The 16,400-nt window shown below is 40.3% G+C and overlaps 1 protein-coding gene across 2 annotated transcripts in view; it reads left to right on the top strand.

Moving 5' to 3' along the window:
* The first annotated feature begins 75 nt into the window (after window positions 1–75).
* Window positions 76–16,400, top strand: part of ADAM9 (ADAM metallopeptidase domain 9) — a 110,431-nt gene continuing 94,106 nt past the window's right edge. For both annotated transcript variants that reach the window (XM_021675853.2, XM_021675854.2), the window contains exons 1-2: window positions 76–244; window positions 13,304–13,401. In XM_021675853.2, the coding sequence (XP_021531528.1) occupies window positions 148–244; window positions 13,304–13,401 (195 nt within the window). In that variant the 5' untranslated portion in view covers window positions 76–147. The remainder of the gene's footprint in view (window positions 245–13,303; window positions 13,402–16,400) is intronic.

Raw genomic sequence — 16,400 nt, 5'->3', positions numbered from 1 at the left:
TGCGTCAGTGCCGCGCGCGTGCTCGTCCCCGGGCGCGTGCGCGCGCTTCCCGGCCGGCCTTGGGGCCCCGGCAGGGTTGGAAAATGATGGAAGAGCCGGAGGCGGAGGCGACTGAGTGCTGAGAGGAACCTGCGGAATCGGCCCGAGATGGGGTCTGGCGCCCGCTCACCCTGTGGGACCCTCCGCGTCCGGTGGTTGCTGTTGCTTGGCCTGGTGGGCCCAGTCCTCGGTGGGGCGCGGCCAGGTGGGTGTCCATCCTCCCGGTCCGTTGGGACAGCTGCTTCCCCGGGACGGGGCGCTCGGAGTGAACCTGTGGTGCCTGGGAGTGGAGAGGTCCGACCTGGCGATGGGACCTGGGGTCGGGGGGCGCGGCCGCCCAGGTGTGTGCGGACCGGGGTCGCACCCTCGGCTCGGGGTCTGGCGTCCCAAGCCCTTCTTGGCCCGGGTCCCCACGGAGGCGCCGCTTCCTCCGTGTCCTGCTCGGTGGAGCCGTCCCGGGCGTCCCCCCATCCCCTGCCGCCTTGTGCGGAGCCGGGTCCCCCAGACGCCCCGAAGCCCGCACTGGGGCGGGCGCTGACCTCGGCAGGCCAGAGCCCTGTAAGCTGGGCGCGCCCGCGGGCGTTCAGTCTCCAAACGCCTGCAGGGAGGCAGCTGGCTCCCGCTCGTGGAGTTAATGTCGCTTGGAAAGAGACTGTGAGAGGGAACTTTTGCTGCAGGTTATAATTTGAGATTTTGAGTTAATGCTATCCTTGGGTCCACACAGCTAAATTTAGTGGTGGAATAAAGGTGGGGGGAGGTGGGGAACGCTTATTAATCTTGGGTCATTTTTGTAGATTCTTACTACTTTATTTTGTAAACAACGTGCTGCATTTCGATAGCCAAACCGGTTTTTAAAAATCTGTGTTTTTATTGGGTTCATACTTTCTTAAATCCGGACAGATAGTCCCTGCTCTGTTGAACTCACAGGATTATTGTAGGAATTCAGTCATTTGTGTGAAGTCGTTTTTGAATTGTGCAACTGCCCTTGACTATGTAAGATATTTGTATTGGAGGTACCCAAACCTAGTGGAAGCAAACTGTCAGCACGCTGGCGTCTTTCTGGAAACAAGTTCTTTATTTATTTTGGATTCGTATGAGATAATTGTTTATATGGCTGTATTTTCTCTATCAGCGACAGAAGATGATGGAAATGGGAGTTTTTACTAAATCATTGAGAGTTATTCAAAGGTGATAATAGAAGACTTCATCACAGGACTGTTGACCTTCAGGAAACTAATTACTTTTTTTCCTTATCTTTGGTTGCTTCATTTGAAATTAAGTAAATTTGCCCCAGTGTGGAAATGTTGAACTCTGAAAATGTTTTGAATGGGAAGTTGCCAAATTTCTTCTGGTTAAAACTACTTTTCCGGTGGTATTCTAGATGGTTAACATTCACCAATGTTTAAGGTGGAGATGATTATACATCCAGAGTTTCATTAATCTCTGATTTTTTTGTGTGTGTTTGTAAATATAAATAAGACTATTTTTAAATGTTAGTATAACTGTCAGTCATTACCGACCTGCATATAGATGAATGGAATATCCTGTTGGTCTTTAAGTGTGGTTTTGGCCAGCTCCTTACTTCGGCATGTGTATGCCTCTTCAAAATGTAGCTAACGTTTATGGAACTACTATAAATACCACGCAATTGCTTGTAGAGGGGCAGAAGGTGACCAAATATGCTAAGTGCATCAGAGAGATGTTGGGGAAGGATTTATAGAGAAAATGATATTTGAACTGGGCTACATCGGTGGTTTTTCAAGTAGAAGAGTAGGAATATATTCTAAGCAGAAGAAAGTTTTTGCAATAGTATGGGGGGCGTGTATGAAAGAACATGACTTGTTAGAAAATGATGAAAATGTCAATACGACTTCATGCAGACTATGAAAGGGAGGGATGGAAGATCAAACTAAGGTAGGTGGGTACCATTTGGGAAGTTTTCTATGCGGAGCTAAGGTGTTTGGACTTTACCCTGTAGGAAGTTCTTTGGGCAGTGGAGGTTTTAAGTAGGGATGTGACCTAATCTCATTTTCTGTTAAGAAAACCGGCAACACGGTGGAGGATAGAATCTCAGAAGGAGACACTGGAGATTGGGAGACCGGTTAAGAGGCTTTTGTAATAGTGTGCAGTGAGTCAACTCTTGTTTCTCTCCGGGAATGTTCATGCAAAATCAGCTGACCAAATTTTTGCAGTACAAGATGTTTAAAATATGCTGAAACATTTTCCAGGAATGAAGGGGGAATTGGAGGACTTAATAAGTACCACACACACATCAGTTGCATTAGGAGTTAAGTAGGTTTTATAGGATTTTTACTACCATTTATAACATTGTCTCAATGAGGAAATGCAGTATCATTTCTAAACAGCTGACTTTCAGTACTTTTTTTTTGTGTGTGTGTTTTTTTTTAAGCTGGTGCTGACAAAGGTAGCTTTGTGTCATTGTAAAAAATGACAAGGGGAATCAGGTATGAAACCTTTTCTGATTTTCTAAGGTTGTAATTATGATGAACAGATTTAGAAATTTTTTTTAAACAAAGACTGGCATCTAAAGAAAATGACTTTCAAAGCTTACGCATGGTGAGTCACTGTAAAATGATTTGTATAGTAAGAACTTAGGTCCATACGCATCTCGTTTTTAGATGCCAGCAAAGTATTTGAATTTGATATGTTGTGTTTGTGCTGATAGGAGAATGTAGCCTTTTACATTTAAGGATGATTTGGTTTTCAAACTTTTTTTTTTTGCGGTGGAGTCTCTCACTCTGTCATCTGGGCTGGAGTGCAGTTGTGTGATCTCAGCCCACTGCAACCTCCACCTCCTAGGTTCAAGCAATTCTGCCTCAGCCTCCTGAGTAGGTGGGACTACAGGTGCATGCCGCCATGCCCGGCTAATTTTTTTATATTTTAGTAGAGATGGGGGTTCACCGTGTTGCTCAGGCTGGTCTTGAACTCCTGAGCTCAGGCAATCCACTTGCCTCGGCTTCCCAAATCGCTGAGATTGCAGACTTTTAAGTAAAAAAGAAAACATTATAATTAAAATATGTACAAACCTAGTTACTGGTTTCCAGGTGTTTCAAAAAGCACTTGAAGCTTTAACTTAGCAAATTTATATTTGCTCTTTGATAAAAAATCCTGGTTTATTATATAATTTATTATGGAATCCCCTAAAAGATGGAAGCTCTAAGTAACTGGAAGCTTTTTTTGGGAATATCCACAAGCTCAAACATATGACATAGCCTTATATTTCTCTTTGATACGTAATATATACTGGAGGCTTGGAGTCATGCCATCCTTTTGAGTCAGCACTATGGGACTGCCTCATAAATGAATGCAGTCCTTTTGGTATCTCAGATCCCTCACAGTCCTTTTTTTGTTTCTTTTTGAGATGGAGTCTCGCTCTGTCGCCCAGGCTGGAGTGCAGTGGCACCATCTTGGCTCACTGCAACCTCTGCCTCCCGGATTCAAGCGATTCTCCTGCCTCAGCCTCCCGAGTAGCTGGGATGACAGGCACGTACCACCATACCCGGCTAATTTTTTGTATTTTTAGTAGAGACAGGGTTTCACCATGTTAGCAAGGCTGGTCTTGGTCTCCTGACCTCATGATCCACCCACCTCAGCCTCCCAAAGTGTTGGGATTACAGGCATGAGCCACTGCGCCTGGCCTCCCTCACAGCCTTTGAATGGGTCTAATGTGGACCCAGCTAAAGTTGAATGGCACAATGTTGTTTGGATATTGAAAGATTATTATAGTTTTTTTTCTATTTCATGTTGTTGTTTTAATCAGATTATTTTCCCAAAGTGATCATATGTGGGACACTGCTTGAGTCACATCTTTTTTTCTTTTTTTTTTCTTCAAGACATGGTCTTGCTTTGTTGCCCAGGCTGGAGTGCAGTGAATGACTGGGCACTTCCTGGGCTGGGCAATCCTGGGACTGTAGGGGTGCGTCACCATGCTGGCTTATTAAAAAATTTTTTCTGTGGGTAGAGAGGCAGTCTCGCTCTGTTGCCCAGGCTGGTCTCGAACTCCTGGGCTCAAGCATTCCTCCTGTGTCAGCCTCCCAGAGTGCTGGGATTACAGGTGTGAACCACCATGCCTGGCCTTAAATCACATCTTTTAAGAGTGAGCTAGGGAACCTTAGAAATTAACTTAACTTGGTCAGTTCTTAAATATGCAGTTGTGTTTGTATTTGTTAATGTTTATGGTAACATAAATAATGGGTTACTAAACCTTATTGGAAGAAAAGAAAATAATATCATCCCCAGACATGTTATATGTCATACCTCATTCCCATACATGGGAAATGTCTCATTCTCTTTGATGAATTGTTCTTTTAATGAGACTTTTCATGATTTAAGTAATTTTAGGATGATTTTAACCCCTTCCCTTTAGTAGTGTAGAATCTTCACATGAGTAGAGCCCAGGAAAGCCTTTTCTGATCAGTGGTATTGAAAGGTTTAGAATCCTGTTGTGAATATACCTTGGGCCTAACCTCCCATCCCAGCTGCTTGAGAGAAGTTGGGAGAAGTGATTAAGTAGTCTGTGGTATAGCAATACAATGAAATATGATTTTGCTATCAAAGTGACAAATGTGTGGGCTATGGAGATTTGTAGAAAAGTGGATATTAAAGATGCTAATCATAAAAAGTAAGGTTCACTTTAGGTTACATGTGATAATTAGAACTATGTATGTTTAGTTATAAAGGTCAGAAGAGGTTATTTATTCAACACATAATTTATTGAATACGCACTGTACCAGTGCAGGAAATACATGATGAATAAGATACCATCCTTGGTCTCAAATAACTTAAATTCTTTGCTGGAGGAACTTAAATTGTCTAGGGCATTAAATCTTAGAAATGGGTGGTGTTTTTCACAAAGGAGCACTTAGAACAAACAACAGAAGCCATTTCTTCTTAAATGTAAAGATGGGTAAATATTTAAGGAAAGTATAACACTGAAAAAAGTACGTGTAGGACATAGCAATAGGAATTATAATTAAGTATGTTTGAAGGTAGTTATTAATATGTGGTATGTGTTTATCTGGGATTGACCTGGTGAATACTAGAATTAAAAATAAAAAAACAAACGCAGAAACCGCAATTAGATTTGCACCAACCTATTATATGGCTCAAAATAACAGTGCTTTGTAGATCTAATTGAAAGAATTTCTCTACAAGAAGTACTTTGGAAACAGAATTATCTTATTCATCCTGAATGTGGAGGCCAGGTTTATTTTATTTTCTGCAGTGGAAGTACTTAAAGGTGGCTGTTTGTTTATGTAGTAGGCAGGAAAAAAATGAAAGAAGCCCATGATTTGGAGTTCACAGTTGTTTGCTTTGCAATTAGGTAAAATTCTTTTAACTCACTTCCCTGTACCAGTTACTGTTATGAAAAGCATGCTCAGACTTCCTCTAAAACACACTACAGTGTATAGAAACATCTAAGGAGTTAGAAGGACGTGCAAGTAACACCTTTTCTTTCTTTAAGATTAGACATGTTAAGTATCATGTTTCAATGCTTCATGTTCTCTTCAGGCCAATATTTTCTTTTTTTCTTTTCTTTAGCTAGAGTCTCACTCCGTCACCCAGGCTGGAGTGCAGTGGTGCAATCTCAGCTCACTGCAACCTCCCCCTCCTGGGCTCAAGCAGTTTTCGTGCCTCAGCCTCCCAAGTAGCTAGGATAACAGGTGTGTACCGCCATGCCTGGCTAATTTTGCATATTTTGTAGAGGCGTGGTTTCACCATGTTGGCCAGGCTGGTCTGGAACTCCTGAGCTGAAGTGATCTGCCCGCTTCAGGCTCTCAAAGGGCTGGGATTACAGGCATGAGCTGTTAGGCCCTGCCCATGTTTTCTGATAATGCAATTTTTTATCTCATAATCTCTGGTCTGCTGGAAGTAATGTGATTTTTGACAGTATACTTTTTCTGTCAGAAATCTAACCTAGTAGTTTGTATTCTCCACATAGTTGAATTGTATTAAGATTTTTATTTTCATTGTGAACTATATCTTTATGCCAGTTATTTTCAGCTGGGGGAGATTTTGCCTCAGAAGGCATTTGACATCTTGCTTTTAAAATCCAGGCATCCAGTTTCTGAATTAAAATCATGCCATAACAGTTCCAAAACGTCATAACAAATATACATTTTGGGGAAATGTAATTCAAAATAATATTTACTAATTGTATGAAAATCCTCTTTCCTTGTGTTTTTTAATAACAAGAAAATTTTAAAAGCATGAAGTTATTTCAGGGTGCCATAATTTTGGAAGCCTTTTTAAAATAATTGATTAAGGCTGGGCGAGGTGGCTCATGCCTGTAACCCCAGCACTTTGGGAGGCTGAGGCGGGCAGATCACCTGAAGTCAGGAGGTTGAGACCAGCCTGGACAACATGGCAAAACCCCCTCTCTACTAAAAAGACAAAAATTAGCTGGGTGTGGTGGTGGGTGCCTGTCATCCCAGCTACTTGGGAGGCTGAGGCAGGGAGAATCACTTGAACCTGGGAGGCAGAGGTTGCAGTGAACCGAGACTGCACCATTGTACTCCAGCCTAGGTGACAGCGAAACTTCGTCTCAAAAAAACAAAACAAAACATGATTACTTGTGGCATTTTGGTTTTCAAAATGAGAATTGTATTTAAAATGGAAAAGGAAGGAAGAGAGTTATATATAATCTTCTTATATTTAGTTTTTATTTTACTTCCTTGGTAGTCTGGGTAAAAGATTCATAGAAGGCAGAATACTTGGTTTCTAGTCTTGGCCTGAGACTTTTAGCTATCACAACTGGGGGATGCTGTTGGCATCTAGTGGGTGAAGGCCAGGGATGCTACGAAACATTCCACAGTACACAGGATAGCCCCCTTACCACAAAGAATTTTCCAGCCCAAAACGTTAGTAGTGCTGAGGTTGAAGCTCTATACAAATAATGTTAAAGCTCTTCTTTTGTATTGACAAGGAAAAAATGTTATTTTGCTTCCCATGAGAAAGTGCTACTATTTGGAATTAAAAAAAAAAAACCTAAAGGGAATTTGGGGAAAATCTACGCAGGAGATGAACAGGAAAAAAGAAAAAAAACTTGACCTAGAATAAGAAAGGAATTTTGGGGAAAAAAAACACAGGAAGGAGTATTTTCATACAATTAGTATATATTATTTTGATGGCATTCCCCCAGTACATGCATTTGTTATGATATTTTAGAAATTTTTATGTCATGGCTTTAATTCAGAAGTGGATGCTTGGGTTTTAAAAGCAAGATGTCAATATCAGAATAACAGCTCTTACATACAGAAATTATTCCAGGGTGCTATAATTTTTGCATTTTGCTTTTCAAAATGAGAATTGTGTTTAAAATGGAAAAGAAGGAAAGAAAGTTATATAATTTTCCAATATTTAGCTTTTATTTTACTTTGTCGGCAGTCTGGGTAAAAGATTCGTAGAAGACGGAAGACTTGGTTTCTAGTCTTGGCCTGAAACTAGGTGTGTTAGTTACTTTATAGGTAAAGCAAACTAATTTTACCTATAAAGTAACTGAACCTATTTAAAAATAAAATCTCTTTATCTGCCTGCCCATGAGAACTACAGATGCTCTCTTTTTAGAGGCATTTGTTTTTCACTGTTCTGTTTGCTTCTGAGTTGTAATGAAAAACTTCATTTTGGTTCTATAGTGTTTTAGCTTCTAGTATAACAGTTGTCTGTGTCTATCAGCATATATATTCTTTCTTTCTTTCTTTTTTTTTGGCAGGGTCTCCCTCTGTTGCTTACACTGGAGTGCAGTCGTGTAATCACGGCTCACTGCAGCCTTGATCTCCCAGGCTCAGGTGATCCTTCCACTTTAGCCTCCTGAGTAGCTGGGACCACAGGCATGTGCCACCATGCCCCGCTGATTTTTAATTTTTTTTTTTTTTGAAGAGACAGGGTCTTGCTATGTTGCTCAGGCTAGTTGGGCTCCTGGGCTCAAGTGATTCTCCTGCCTTGGCCTCGCAAAGTGCTGGGATTTCAGGCTTGAGCTACCATGCCTGGCCAGCATATATAGTCTTCTCTGTAGTGATTTACGTAAAGAGACTTTTTTTTTTTTTAAGTGAAAGCAAGTTTATTGAGAAAGTAAAGTAATAAAAGAATGGCTACTCCACAGGCAGAACAGTGGCTTGGTCTGCTTAGCTGCGTATGCTGATAGTTACTTCTTGATTATATGCTAAGCAAGGGGTAGATTATTCATGAGTTTTTTGGGAGAGGGGCAAGGATTTGCCTGAACTCAGGGTCCCTCCTCTTTTTAGACCATGTAAGGCCACTTCTGGGCCTTGCCATGGCATTTGTAAACTGCCACGGTGCTGGTGGTGGGAGTGTCTTTTAGCATGCTAATGTATTATAATTAGCATATAATGAACAGTGAGGACAATCAGAGGTCATTTTCGTTGCCATCTTGGTTTTGGTGGGTTTTAGCTGACTTCTTTACTGCAAACTGTTTTATCAGCAGTCTCTGTGACTTGTATCTTGTCACCTCCTATCTCATTCTGTGGCCAAGAATGCCTACCCTCCTGGGAATGCAGCCCAGTAGGTCTCAGCCTTATTTTACCCAGCTCTTATTCAAGTTGGAGTCAGTCTGGTTTGAGGGTCTCTGACATATTTTCCCTCATCCTTTTGCATGGGAACCTTAATCCTAAGGATTGTAGAGGAACAAAGATCTATCTTCTGTAACTTCTTCAGGCTGAATAGGAGCAATGATATCCCTGCCTAACTATAGGGTATCTTGTATCCAGGGTAGAGAGGAGCTCAGTCAGACATCAGTATCCTGAGAGTCATTCATAACTCTGTTGAGTTCACAACACAAAAGGTGATAATTTGGAAGATGAATAAGTGTTCAGTTTAAGAAAACATTCAGTAAGCTTATCTTGCATTCTTAAACAAAGAGTTCAATAGCAATGTATTCCATGACAGTAAAGCAAAATAAGTAAAATTATTCCAAGTAAACTAAATAGAAAGGCATTCCATGAACTGGGTAGTTATTGGAACCAAGCTGATATAGGGTCATTAATTAATTCCAGTATATGCCCAGAATTAGAATACTGATCCAGATGTTAACATTAGCCATCTGTCTTGTTTCTTCTGGGCTGCAGTTAGAGATCACTGATTGGTTCACTGAGATTAGCAGAATCAGTCCAAATTACAGCGAGAACTCAAAAACAACTGATAAGACTAGAATTTAATGACAGATGTATCTTAGTTCTTGAAACATAATTTTTCTCTCTCCTGTCTCCTATTTTCATTAAAAACAAATCATGAAAGGACTGATAGGACATGATAGTTTGCAAATTAAGGTTTAGTCTTATTATACTTGGCCTGATTATTTGAAATTAGTGCAGTAAGAATAATTATTTGCCACATAGGTACTTTTTTTCGTTGTTGTTGAGATGAAGTCTCACTTCATCTCGGCTCACTGCAGCCTCTGCCTCCCGAGTTCAAGTGATTCTCCTGCAGCCTCCTGAGTTGTTGGGACTACAGGCGTGCATCACCGTGCCTGGCTAATTTTTGTATTTTTAGTAGAGATGGAGTTTCACCATGTTGGCCAGGCTAGTCTCGAACTCCTGACCTCGTGATTTGCCCACTTGAGCCTCCCAAAGTGTTGGGATTACAGGTGTGAACCACCGAGCCTCGCCATGGACACTTTTTAATTGGCTTTGATGGAACTTTCTTCCATAAGGAATCTCAGATAAGACTTATTTTTTTTTTTTAAAGCTGAGCTCAGCCATGCATTTGAGTTGGGTAAATTTCTTTCCTCTTGAGGTCCCAAGATAACTTGGCATTCCTGGGCCTGTAGATAGTGACATTCTTTATTTACAACAGGTCAGGAACCTTGTACAGGGACTGTGTAGACAAGGTATGTGGCCATTTTTCCCAAGGGGCTTTTACTGGTTCTGTAAAATCAAATTTGATTCCTTAAAGAAAAGCACAACATTCCAGTCAAAACTTGGTAAAATAACCTGTTTCTCCAGTTGTGTCCTGTTGCAAAGGAAAACAGATTCTTATTGTACTTATGCAAATAACTATATTGCCGTAAGTTAAGAATACTTACAACTGGTTTCCAAATTTTGGAGAAGTCAGGTAGAAATATGCTTCGGATTTTGTTCACAGGGATTAAATAACTCAAAAGAGAAGTTTTCTTGGCTCTGAAAAACAAAACAAAGGATCAGCGAGTTTTTTTTTTTTTTTTTTTTTTTGAGACAGAGTTTCGCTCTTGTTACCCAGGCTGGAGTGCAATGGCGTGATCTCAGCTCACCGCAACCTCCGCCTCCTGGGTTCAAGCAATTCTCCTGCCTCAGCCTCCCGAGTAACTGGGACTACAGGTGCGCGCCACCATACCCAGCTAATTTTTGTATTTTTAGTAGAGACGGGGTTTCACCTTGTTGACCAGGATGGTCTCGATCTCTTGACCTCGTGATCCACCCGCCTTGGCCTCCCAAAGTGCTGGGATTATAGGCGTGAGCCACCACACCTGGCCTGGATCAATGAGTTTTAAGCAAAAAGTCATACAGGAATAATTTCAGTCTTCTGATAGTTCAGTCCATGCAGTTAACTCCTGTTCTGCTTGATATTCATAAACATTTCACGTCTCCTTGCGAGTCCTGAAAGTTTTTTTTCCTCTATTCTAATGTCACATCTCCAAAGTTATCATAAACTTGCATTTAAGAGCACCTGTTAAAGTCCTGTAACTGATTATAAAACACCTTTAGAAGAGGATCACAATGAGACAACAATTTTCTGTGGATGCCAAAAAGTCTTAGGATAGCCACCATTAAAGCCACAGTTGACAAGGAAATTTGTTTACCTTTGTGGCATACAACAATTTTACATAATAATTACTAATAACATATTAAGCCACATCAGAATTACAGGCATTTCTCATAATGTTGGAACATATACCAATAACATTTATACAAAAGAAAGCCAAACACTATTTCATATTTGACAATGCTTCCTGTATGATTTTTATACCAAATAAGCCAAACATGACATTTTTGGACTTTAGCCTTCATAGTAGCTGGGACTGTAGGTGCACACCTTCATGCCCAGCTAATTTTTAAAATTATTTGTAGAGACAAGGTCTTGCGATGTTGCCTAGATTGGTCTTGAACTCCTAGGCTCAAGTGACTCTCCCACTTTGGCCTCCCAAAGTTCTGGGATTCTAGGCATAAGCCACCATGCCCAACCCTGGAATGAAATTTTTAGGGATAATATATAAACTTGTGTTTTTAGGAATTTGAGAAAACTGAAGGTCATTGAAATGTTTATTTTAGGTAAGGAAATGGTCCATTCCTCAGTTAATTTAGGATAATGGATATTTCTGCCCAGTGATTTGAAGTCTGCATCTGTTAAGGCCATAGATTTCTTTTGACATGGTTTCCAATTGACATTTCTAAATATTTCAATAATATTAAATTGTAGTGTGTCATAAATATGCCTTGGAGTATCAGAGTCCATTTATGGTGTTTTTAATGTAATGATTTGAAGCCACATTTGGACATATATGCTTTATAATAGAAATATAAGGGGTTAATGGGTAAAGAGTTTAAAAACTGTTAGTTTGTCATTCATTGTATTGGATATGATATATTTTATGGTTTCTTGTTTGCAGCTGTTTGCATCTTTTTAATCCAAAAACAGACACAGTTATAAACATTTTATATACAATGTTATCTTGGAAAAAACTAGATGTAAAAATCTGTATTTAAGAAATCTGAGGGGTAGAAGGAAACTAATGAGTGAGTGAACATATAGATTGGATCAAAGGAGGAGAGTATAAGAGTAGGGAGACCAGGTAAAAAGGTATCATAGTCATCTAGAGGTGAGGTTAGTAAGGGTTAAGCCATTGGTAATAATGCTGGAAGAAAAAGAGTTTGTGTTGAACTTATTGAGAGACTATGTATTGGACTCTGACATGGTGTGTCTTCCAAAGAGATTTGTGTTGGCAATTTTGATTATACTCAATTTCCATTCAAGTGATGAGTTTAGAACCCAAGCCCTGCTTAAGACATCAGGATTCCATGCCGATTAACTGAACAGAATTGGAAATGGGAGTAAGTCTGCATGACTTTTTCAAAAAGTTCTTAACTGTTAAGAAATTTTTTATAAAGTTTTTGTTTTTGTGATGGCTTAATGGCTATAATTTGAGAGAGTGGCTACCTTCTTGGGTGTATACTTGTTAGAGTTAACCCATCAGATACTAAAAGTGTCTTTTCCCACTTACTCTCCTTGACCATTTAATAGGTGTCTCAGTCTGTGTTGCTCTGAAGGAATACCTGAGACTGGGTAATTTATAAAGAAAAGAGGTGTATTTGATTTGCTGCAGGCTGTACAAGAAGCATGGCATAGGCGTCTGCTTCTGATGAGGGCTGCAGGCTGCTTTCATTCATGGCAGAAGGGGAAGGGGAGCTGGTGTGTACAGAGGTCACAAGGTGAGAGAGGAAGCAAGAGAGAGGCCGGAAAGAGGCTCTTTTTAACAACCAGCTCTTGAGGGAACAAATAGAGCAAGAAATCTTTCTCTTACCCTGGCCTGGCCCCCTCAGGGAGGGCATTAATCTGTTCATGAGGGATCCGCCTCCATGACCCAAACACCTGTCAATACGCCCCACCTCCCAACACGAACACACTGGGGGTTAAATTTCAGCATTAGATTTGGAGAAGCCAAATACACAAACTATAGCAGTAAGTGTTTAGTAGGAGCATCTCAGAGGATGTCATTCATGCTGGGTGAAGGGAAGGAATGGGAGATAGTGAAGGGTGCTAGACTCTAGGATGCCTTTCCTGCATTTCCCCCACCAAACCAGTTCTGTTCTTTCCACTTGTGTTTATACCTTAAGATTTCTTTTGAGGAAAAAGGGTTAGGGTTTATAGCCAAAAACGTTTGAAATGATTGCTACATACATATACATATATATACACATATGTATGTAGCAATATATCAGTCTCTATCCAAACAGTGTATATATATCCGAACAGTATATATGTATGTGTGTATATATATATAATGTTTGGATAAAGACTGGTATTCTTCTTTAAGGAAATACATTTTTCCCCTTCATACTTATCTAATATATTGCTATCTTTTTGTATTAATGCAACTTTATGTAAAACTACTTTTATTACATGCATATTGTAATATGGGAATGTCAGGTGATTTTTCTGTGATTTGAACATTCAGCTTTTGGTTTTCATTATATTGTGCGCCCATGTAGTTTTTCAGTTTCACTTCTTATATTTATTATTGCCTTTTCTGTAGGCTTTCAACAAACCTCACATCTTTCTTCTTATGAAATTATAACTCCTTGGAGATTAACTAGAGAAAGAAGAGAAGCCCCTAGGCCCTATTCAAAACAAGTAAGTTGTATCTTGAGAAGAGCATGTGTTTAATTTTTTTCTTTTCTATTTTAGCACAAAGGTGTTATTTGTAGCAATGATCAGTTCAATGAGTTACTACTTGGTTGTTACTTATTATAGCACTGATGCTATGTCCACTGGACATTATGCTAGTAAAAACAACATATTGAGCCTTAGTATCTATTTTTTTTTTTTTTTTTTTGAGATGGAGTCTTGCTCTGTTGGCAGGCTGGAGTGCAGTGGCACAGTCTCGGCTCACTACAACCTTTGCCTCCCAGGTTCCAGTGATTCCCCTGCCTCAACCTGCTAAGTACCTCGGACTATAGGCGTGTACTACCACGTCTGGGTATTTTTTTTTTTTTTTTACATTTTAGTAGAGACGGAGTACCATGTTGGTCAGGATAGTCTCCATCTTCTGACCTTGTGATCCTCCCTCCTCGGCCTCCCAAAGTGCTGGGATTACAGGCGTGAGCCACCATGCCTGGCCTTTTTTTTTTTTTTTTTTTTTTGACACAGAGTCTTGCTCTGTTGCCCAGGCTTGAGTGCAGTGGCTTGATCTTGGCTCACTGCAACCTCTGCCTCCCGGGTTCAAGTGTTTCTCTTGCCTCAGCCTTCAGAGTAGCTGGGATTTATTATAATAAGAACTAACCTTACTCAGTTTGTGATAGCTAGAACACTTTATAGTGTATCTTCACTGACACTGGAGAGTAATAATGTGTTAAATACATATATTTTATATTAGGGAAAATTTACTAAAATACAAGTTTTATTTTCATATTAGAAGAAACTTACTGTGCTGTTAATGGGGTAACAAGTGCACAAAAATTATTTTTTCTACTATTCTTTTGTAAAGTTTGTTCAGAAATAATCTATTTGAACTTTATTTTTATAAGCCTTTCAGCTTTATAGAAGTAAAATTAAATGTTCTTGTAATTTAACAATGGCAGGTAATAAAGCACAGAATTTAGCTTATTCTGAATTATATTAATATCTGAATTGCTGATATACTCAGAAATGTAAGGCAGCATGCCTGTTTTTTAGGGAATGGGCATTGTAAAAAGAGCACTGGAGTTGAGGATCAGGAGTTTAGGGAATGGGCATTGTAAAAAGAGCACAGGGAGTTACTGTCCTCCCTGTGAGTACCATCACTACTAGTTGGGTTGGTCATTCAACTCTATTTACTCATCTACAACTGAGGAGTGAATGACTCTAAGATCTCCTCTATAGAAGAGTTTATACATTTTACTTGTTTTTGGTTTGAACTGGACAGCCTACCCTCTGATTATGTTTTGTCTTAGAATAGAGTTAATCAGTTAATCCCTGTTTGAGTGAGATCTTGGCTCACTGCAGCCTCCATCTCCTGGATTCAAGTGATTCTCGTGCCTCAGCCTCCCAAGTAGCTGGGACTACAGGTATGCGCCACCGTGCCCAGCTAATTTTTGTATCTTTAGTAGGGATGGGGTTTCGCCATGTTGGCCAGGCTGGTCTCGAACTTTTGGCTTCAAGTGATCCACCCTCCTCAGCCTCCCAGAGTGCTGGGATTACAGGCATGAGCCACCTGTTTTTCTTCTTGTCTTCAGTTGATGGTAGACTTTTTGCCTAGGGACTGTGTTTTCTACTTTTTTGTGTCTCTGATAGTATCTTCATCAGTAACTCCCTCATTGATACTTGTGATTGTCATAAATAACTGTCATTTTTATGCTTTGGTAAATATTTGGGAAGTGGTATGGTCAGTGCATATTGAACTGGATTTTGCTCATTCAATAGTGAGTGTAATTTACTCGTTCAAAGTATTTATTGAGTTACTATTGTATGCTAGGCACCATTTAGGTATTGGGGATATGGCAGTGAACAAAACAGACAAAAATTTATGCCTTTGCATGAATGCAATCTTGTATTCTGTGGAGCTTGCATTCTAGTGAAGGTGGAAGGGGAAGAGAGACAAAAAAACCCAAAAACAAACCCAAAACCTAAAACATACATTACTTCAGATGGTGATAAGTGCAATGGAGAAAATTAAAGCAGGAAGGGGGATAGGGAGGCTGGAAATGGTGAGTTGCTGGGGAGGGAACTGCATTTTTCAATAGGATAGCTGGGGAAAGCCTTATGAGAATGTAACCTTTTAGTAAAGACCAGAAGGAGTGGGGTGAACAGTCCAGGCAGATACTTGGGGGAGGAATAAACTATCACAAAACAGTCTTCAGTCTCTCAGATTTCTTTCTAGTAGACATAGCAGTGATGTTTTTACATCATGTGCTTGTCCAAGAGCAGAATGAATAGAAAAGCACATGCCAAAGCTGTGGCAATGGAAAGAGCTTGATGGTTTTGATTGCCCATTGGAGACTGAGGTAGATAATGAAAGGTTCTTGGATTCCTGTGCAGGATGTGGAGGTAGAATGACAGGATCCATAGGTTGATCTAGTGCTTAGAAGGCAGAGGCAGATGTGCCGTGGTGGAGGGGATGGTGCTGTTTTTTGACAAAATGTTAACTGAGTCTGGAAACGGTAGGGAACATTAAATAGACACTTCTGATAATGTTAGTTGACGAGTCCCTTCATGACTTTCTTTTATATTTAAGTGTTAAGGCAAAGTCAGATCTCTTAGTTCCAGAGATCAGGCTAAGCAATTACGGCTAATGACATGGTAGTTGCTGGGGAAGTTGTTTCAGAGTTGCTTGAGGTAGAGAAGATGATTTCATGAACTGGAGGATGTTACTTTAATTCCTTGACTCTAAGATGCCATCAATTGTGAGACACACCATATTGTTTTATGTACACTAATAAAGAGATAGAAGTGGCCGGGCAGGGTGGCTCATGCCTGTAATCCCAGCAATTTGGGAGGCTGGGTGATCACTTGAGGTCAGGAGTTCGAGACCAGCCTGACCAATATGGTGAAACCCTGTCTTTACTAAAAATGCCAAAATTAGCCGGGTGTGGCGGTGGGCGCCTGTATTCCCAGCTATTCAGCACCCGTACTCCCAGCTACTCAGGAGGCTGTGA

Source organism: Aotus nancymaae, unplaced genomic scaffold (genome assembly GCF_030222135.1).
Source record: "Aotus nancymaae isolate 86718 unplaced genomic scaffold, 86718_ANA_hifiasm-v0.15.2.pri h1tg000079l, whole genome shotgun sequence".
In the NCBI taxonomy this organism is placed as follows: domain Eukaryota; kingdom Metazoa; phylum Chordata; class Mammalia; order Primates; family Aotidae; genus Aotus; species Aotus nancymaae.
This window is presented reverse-complemented; position numbering and strand designations above follow the sequence as displayed.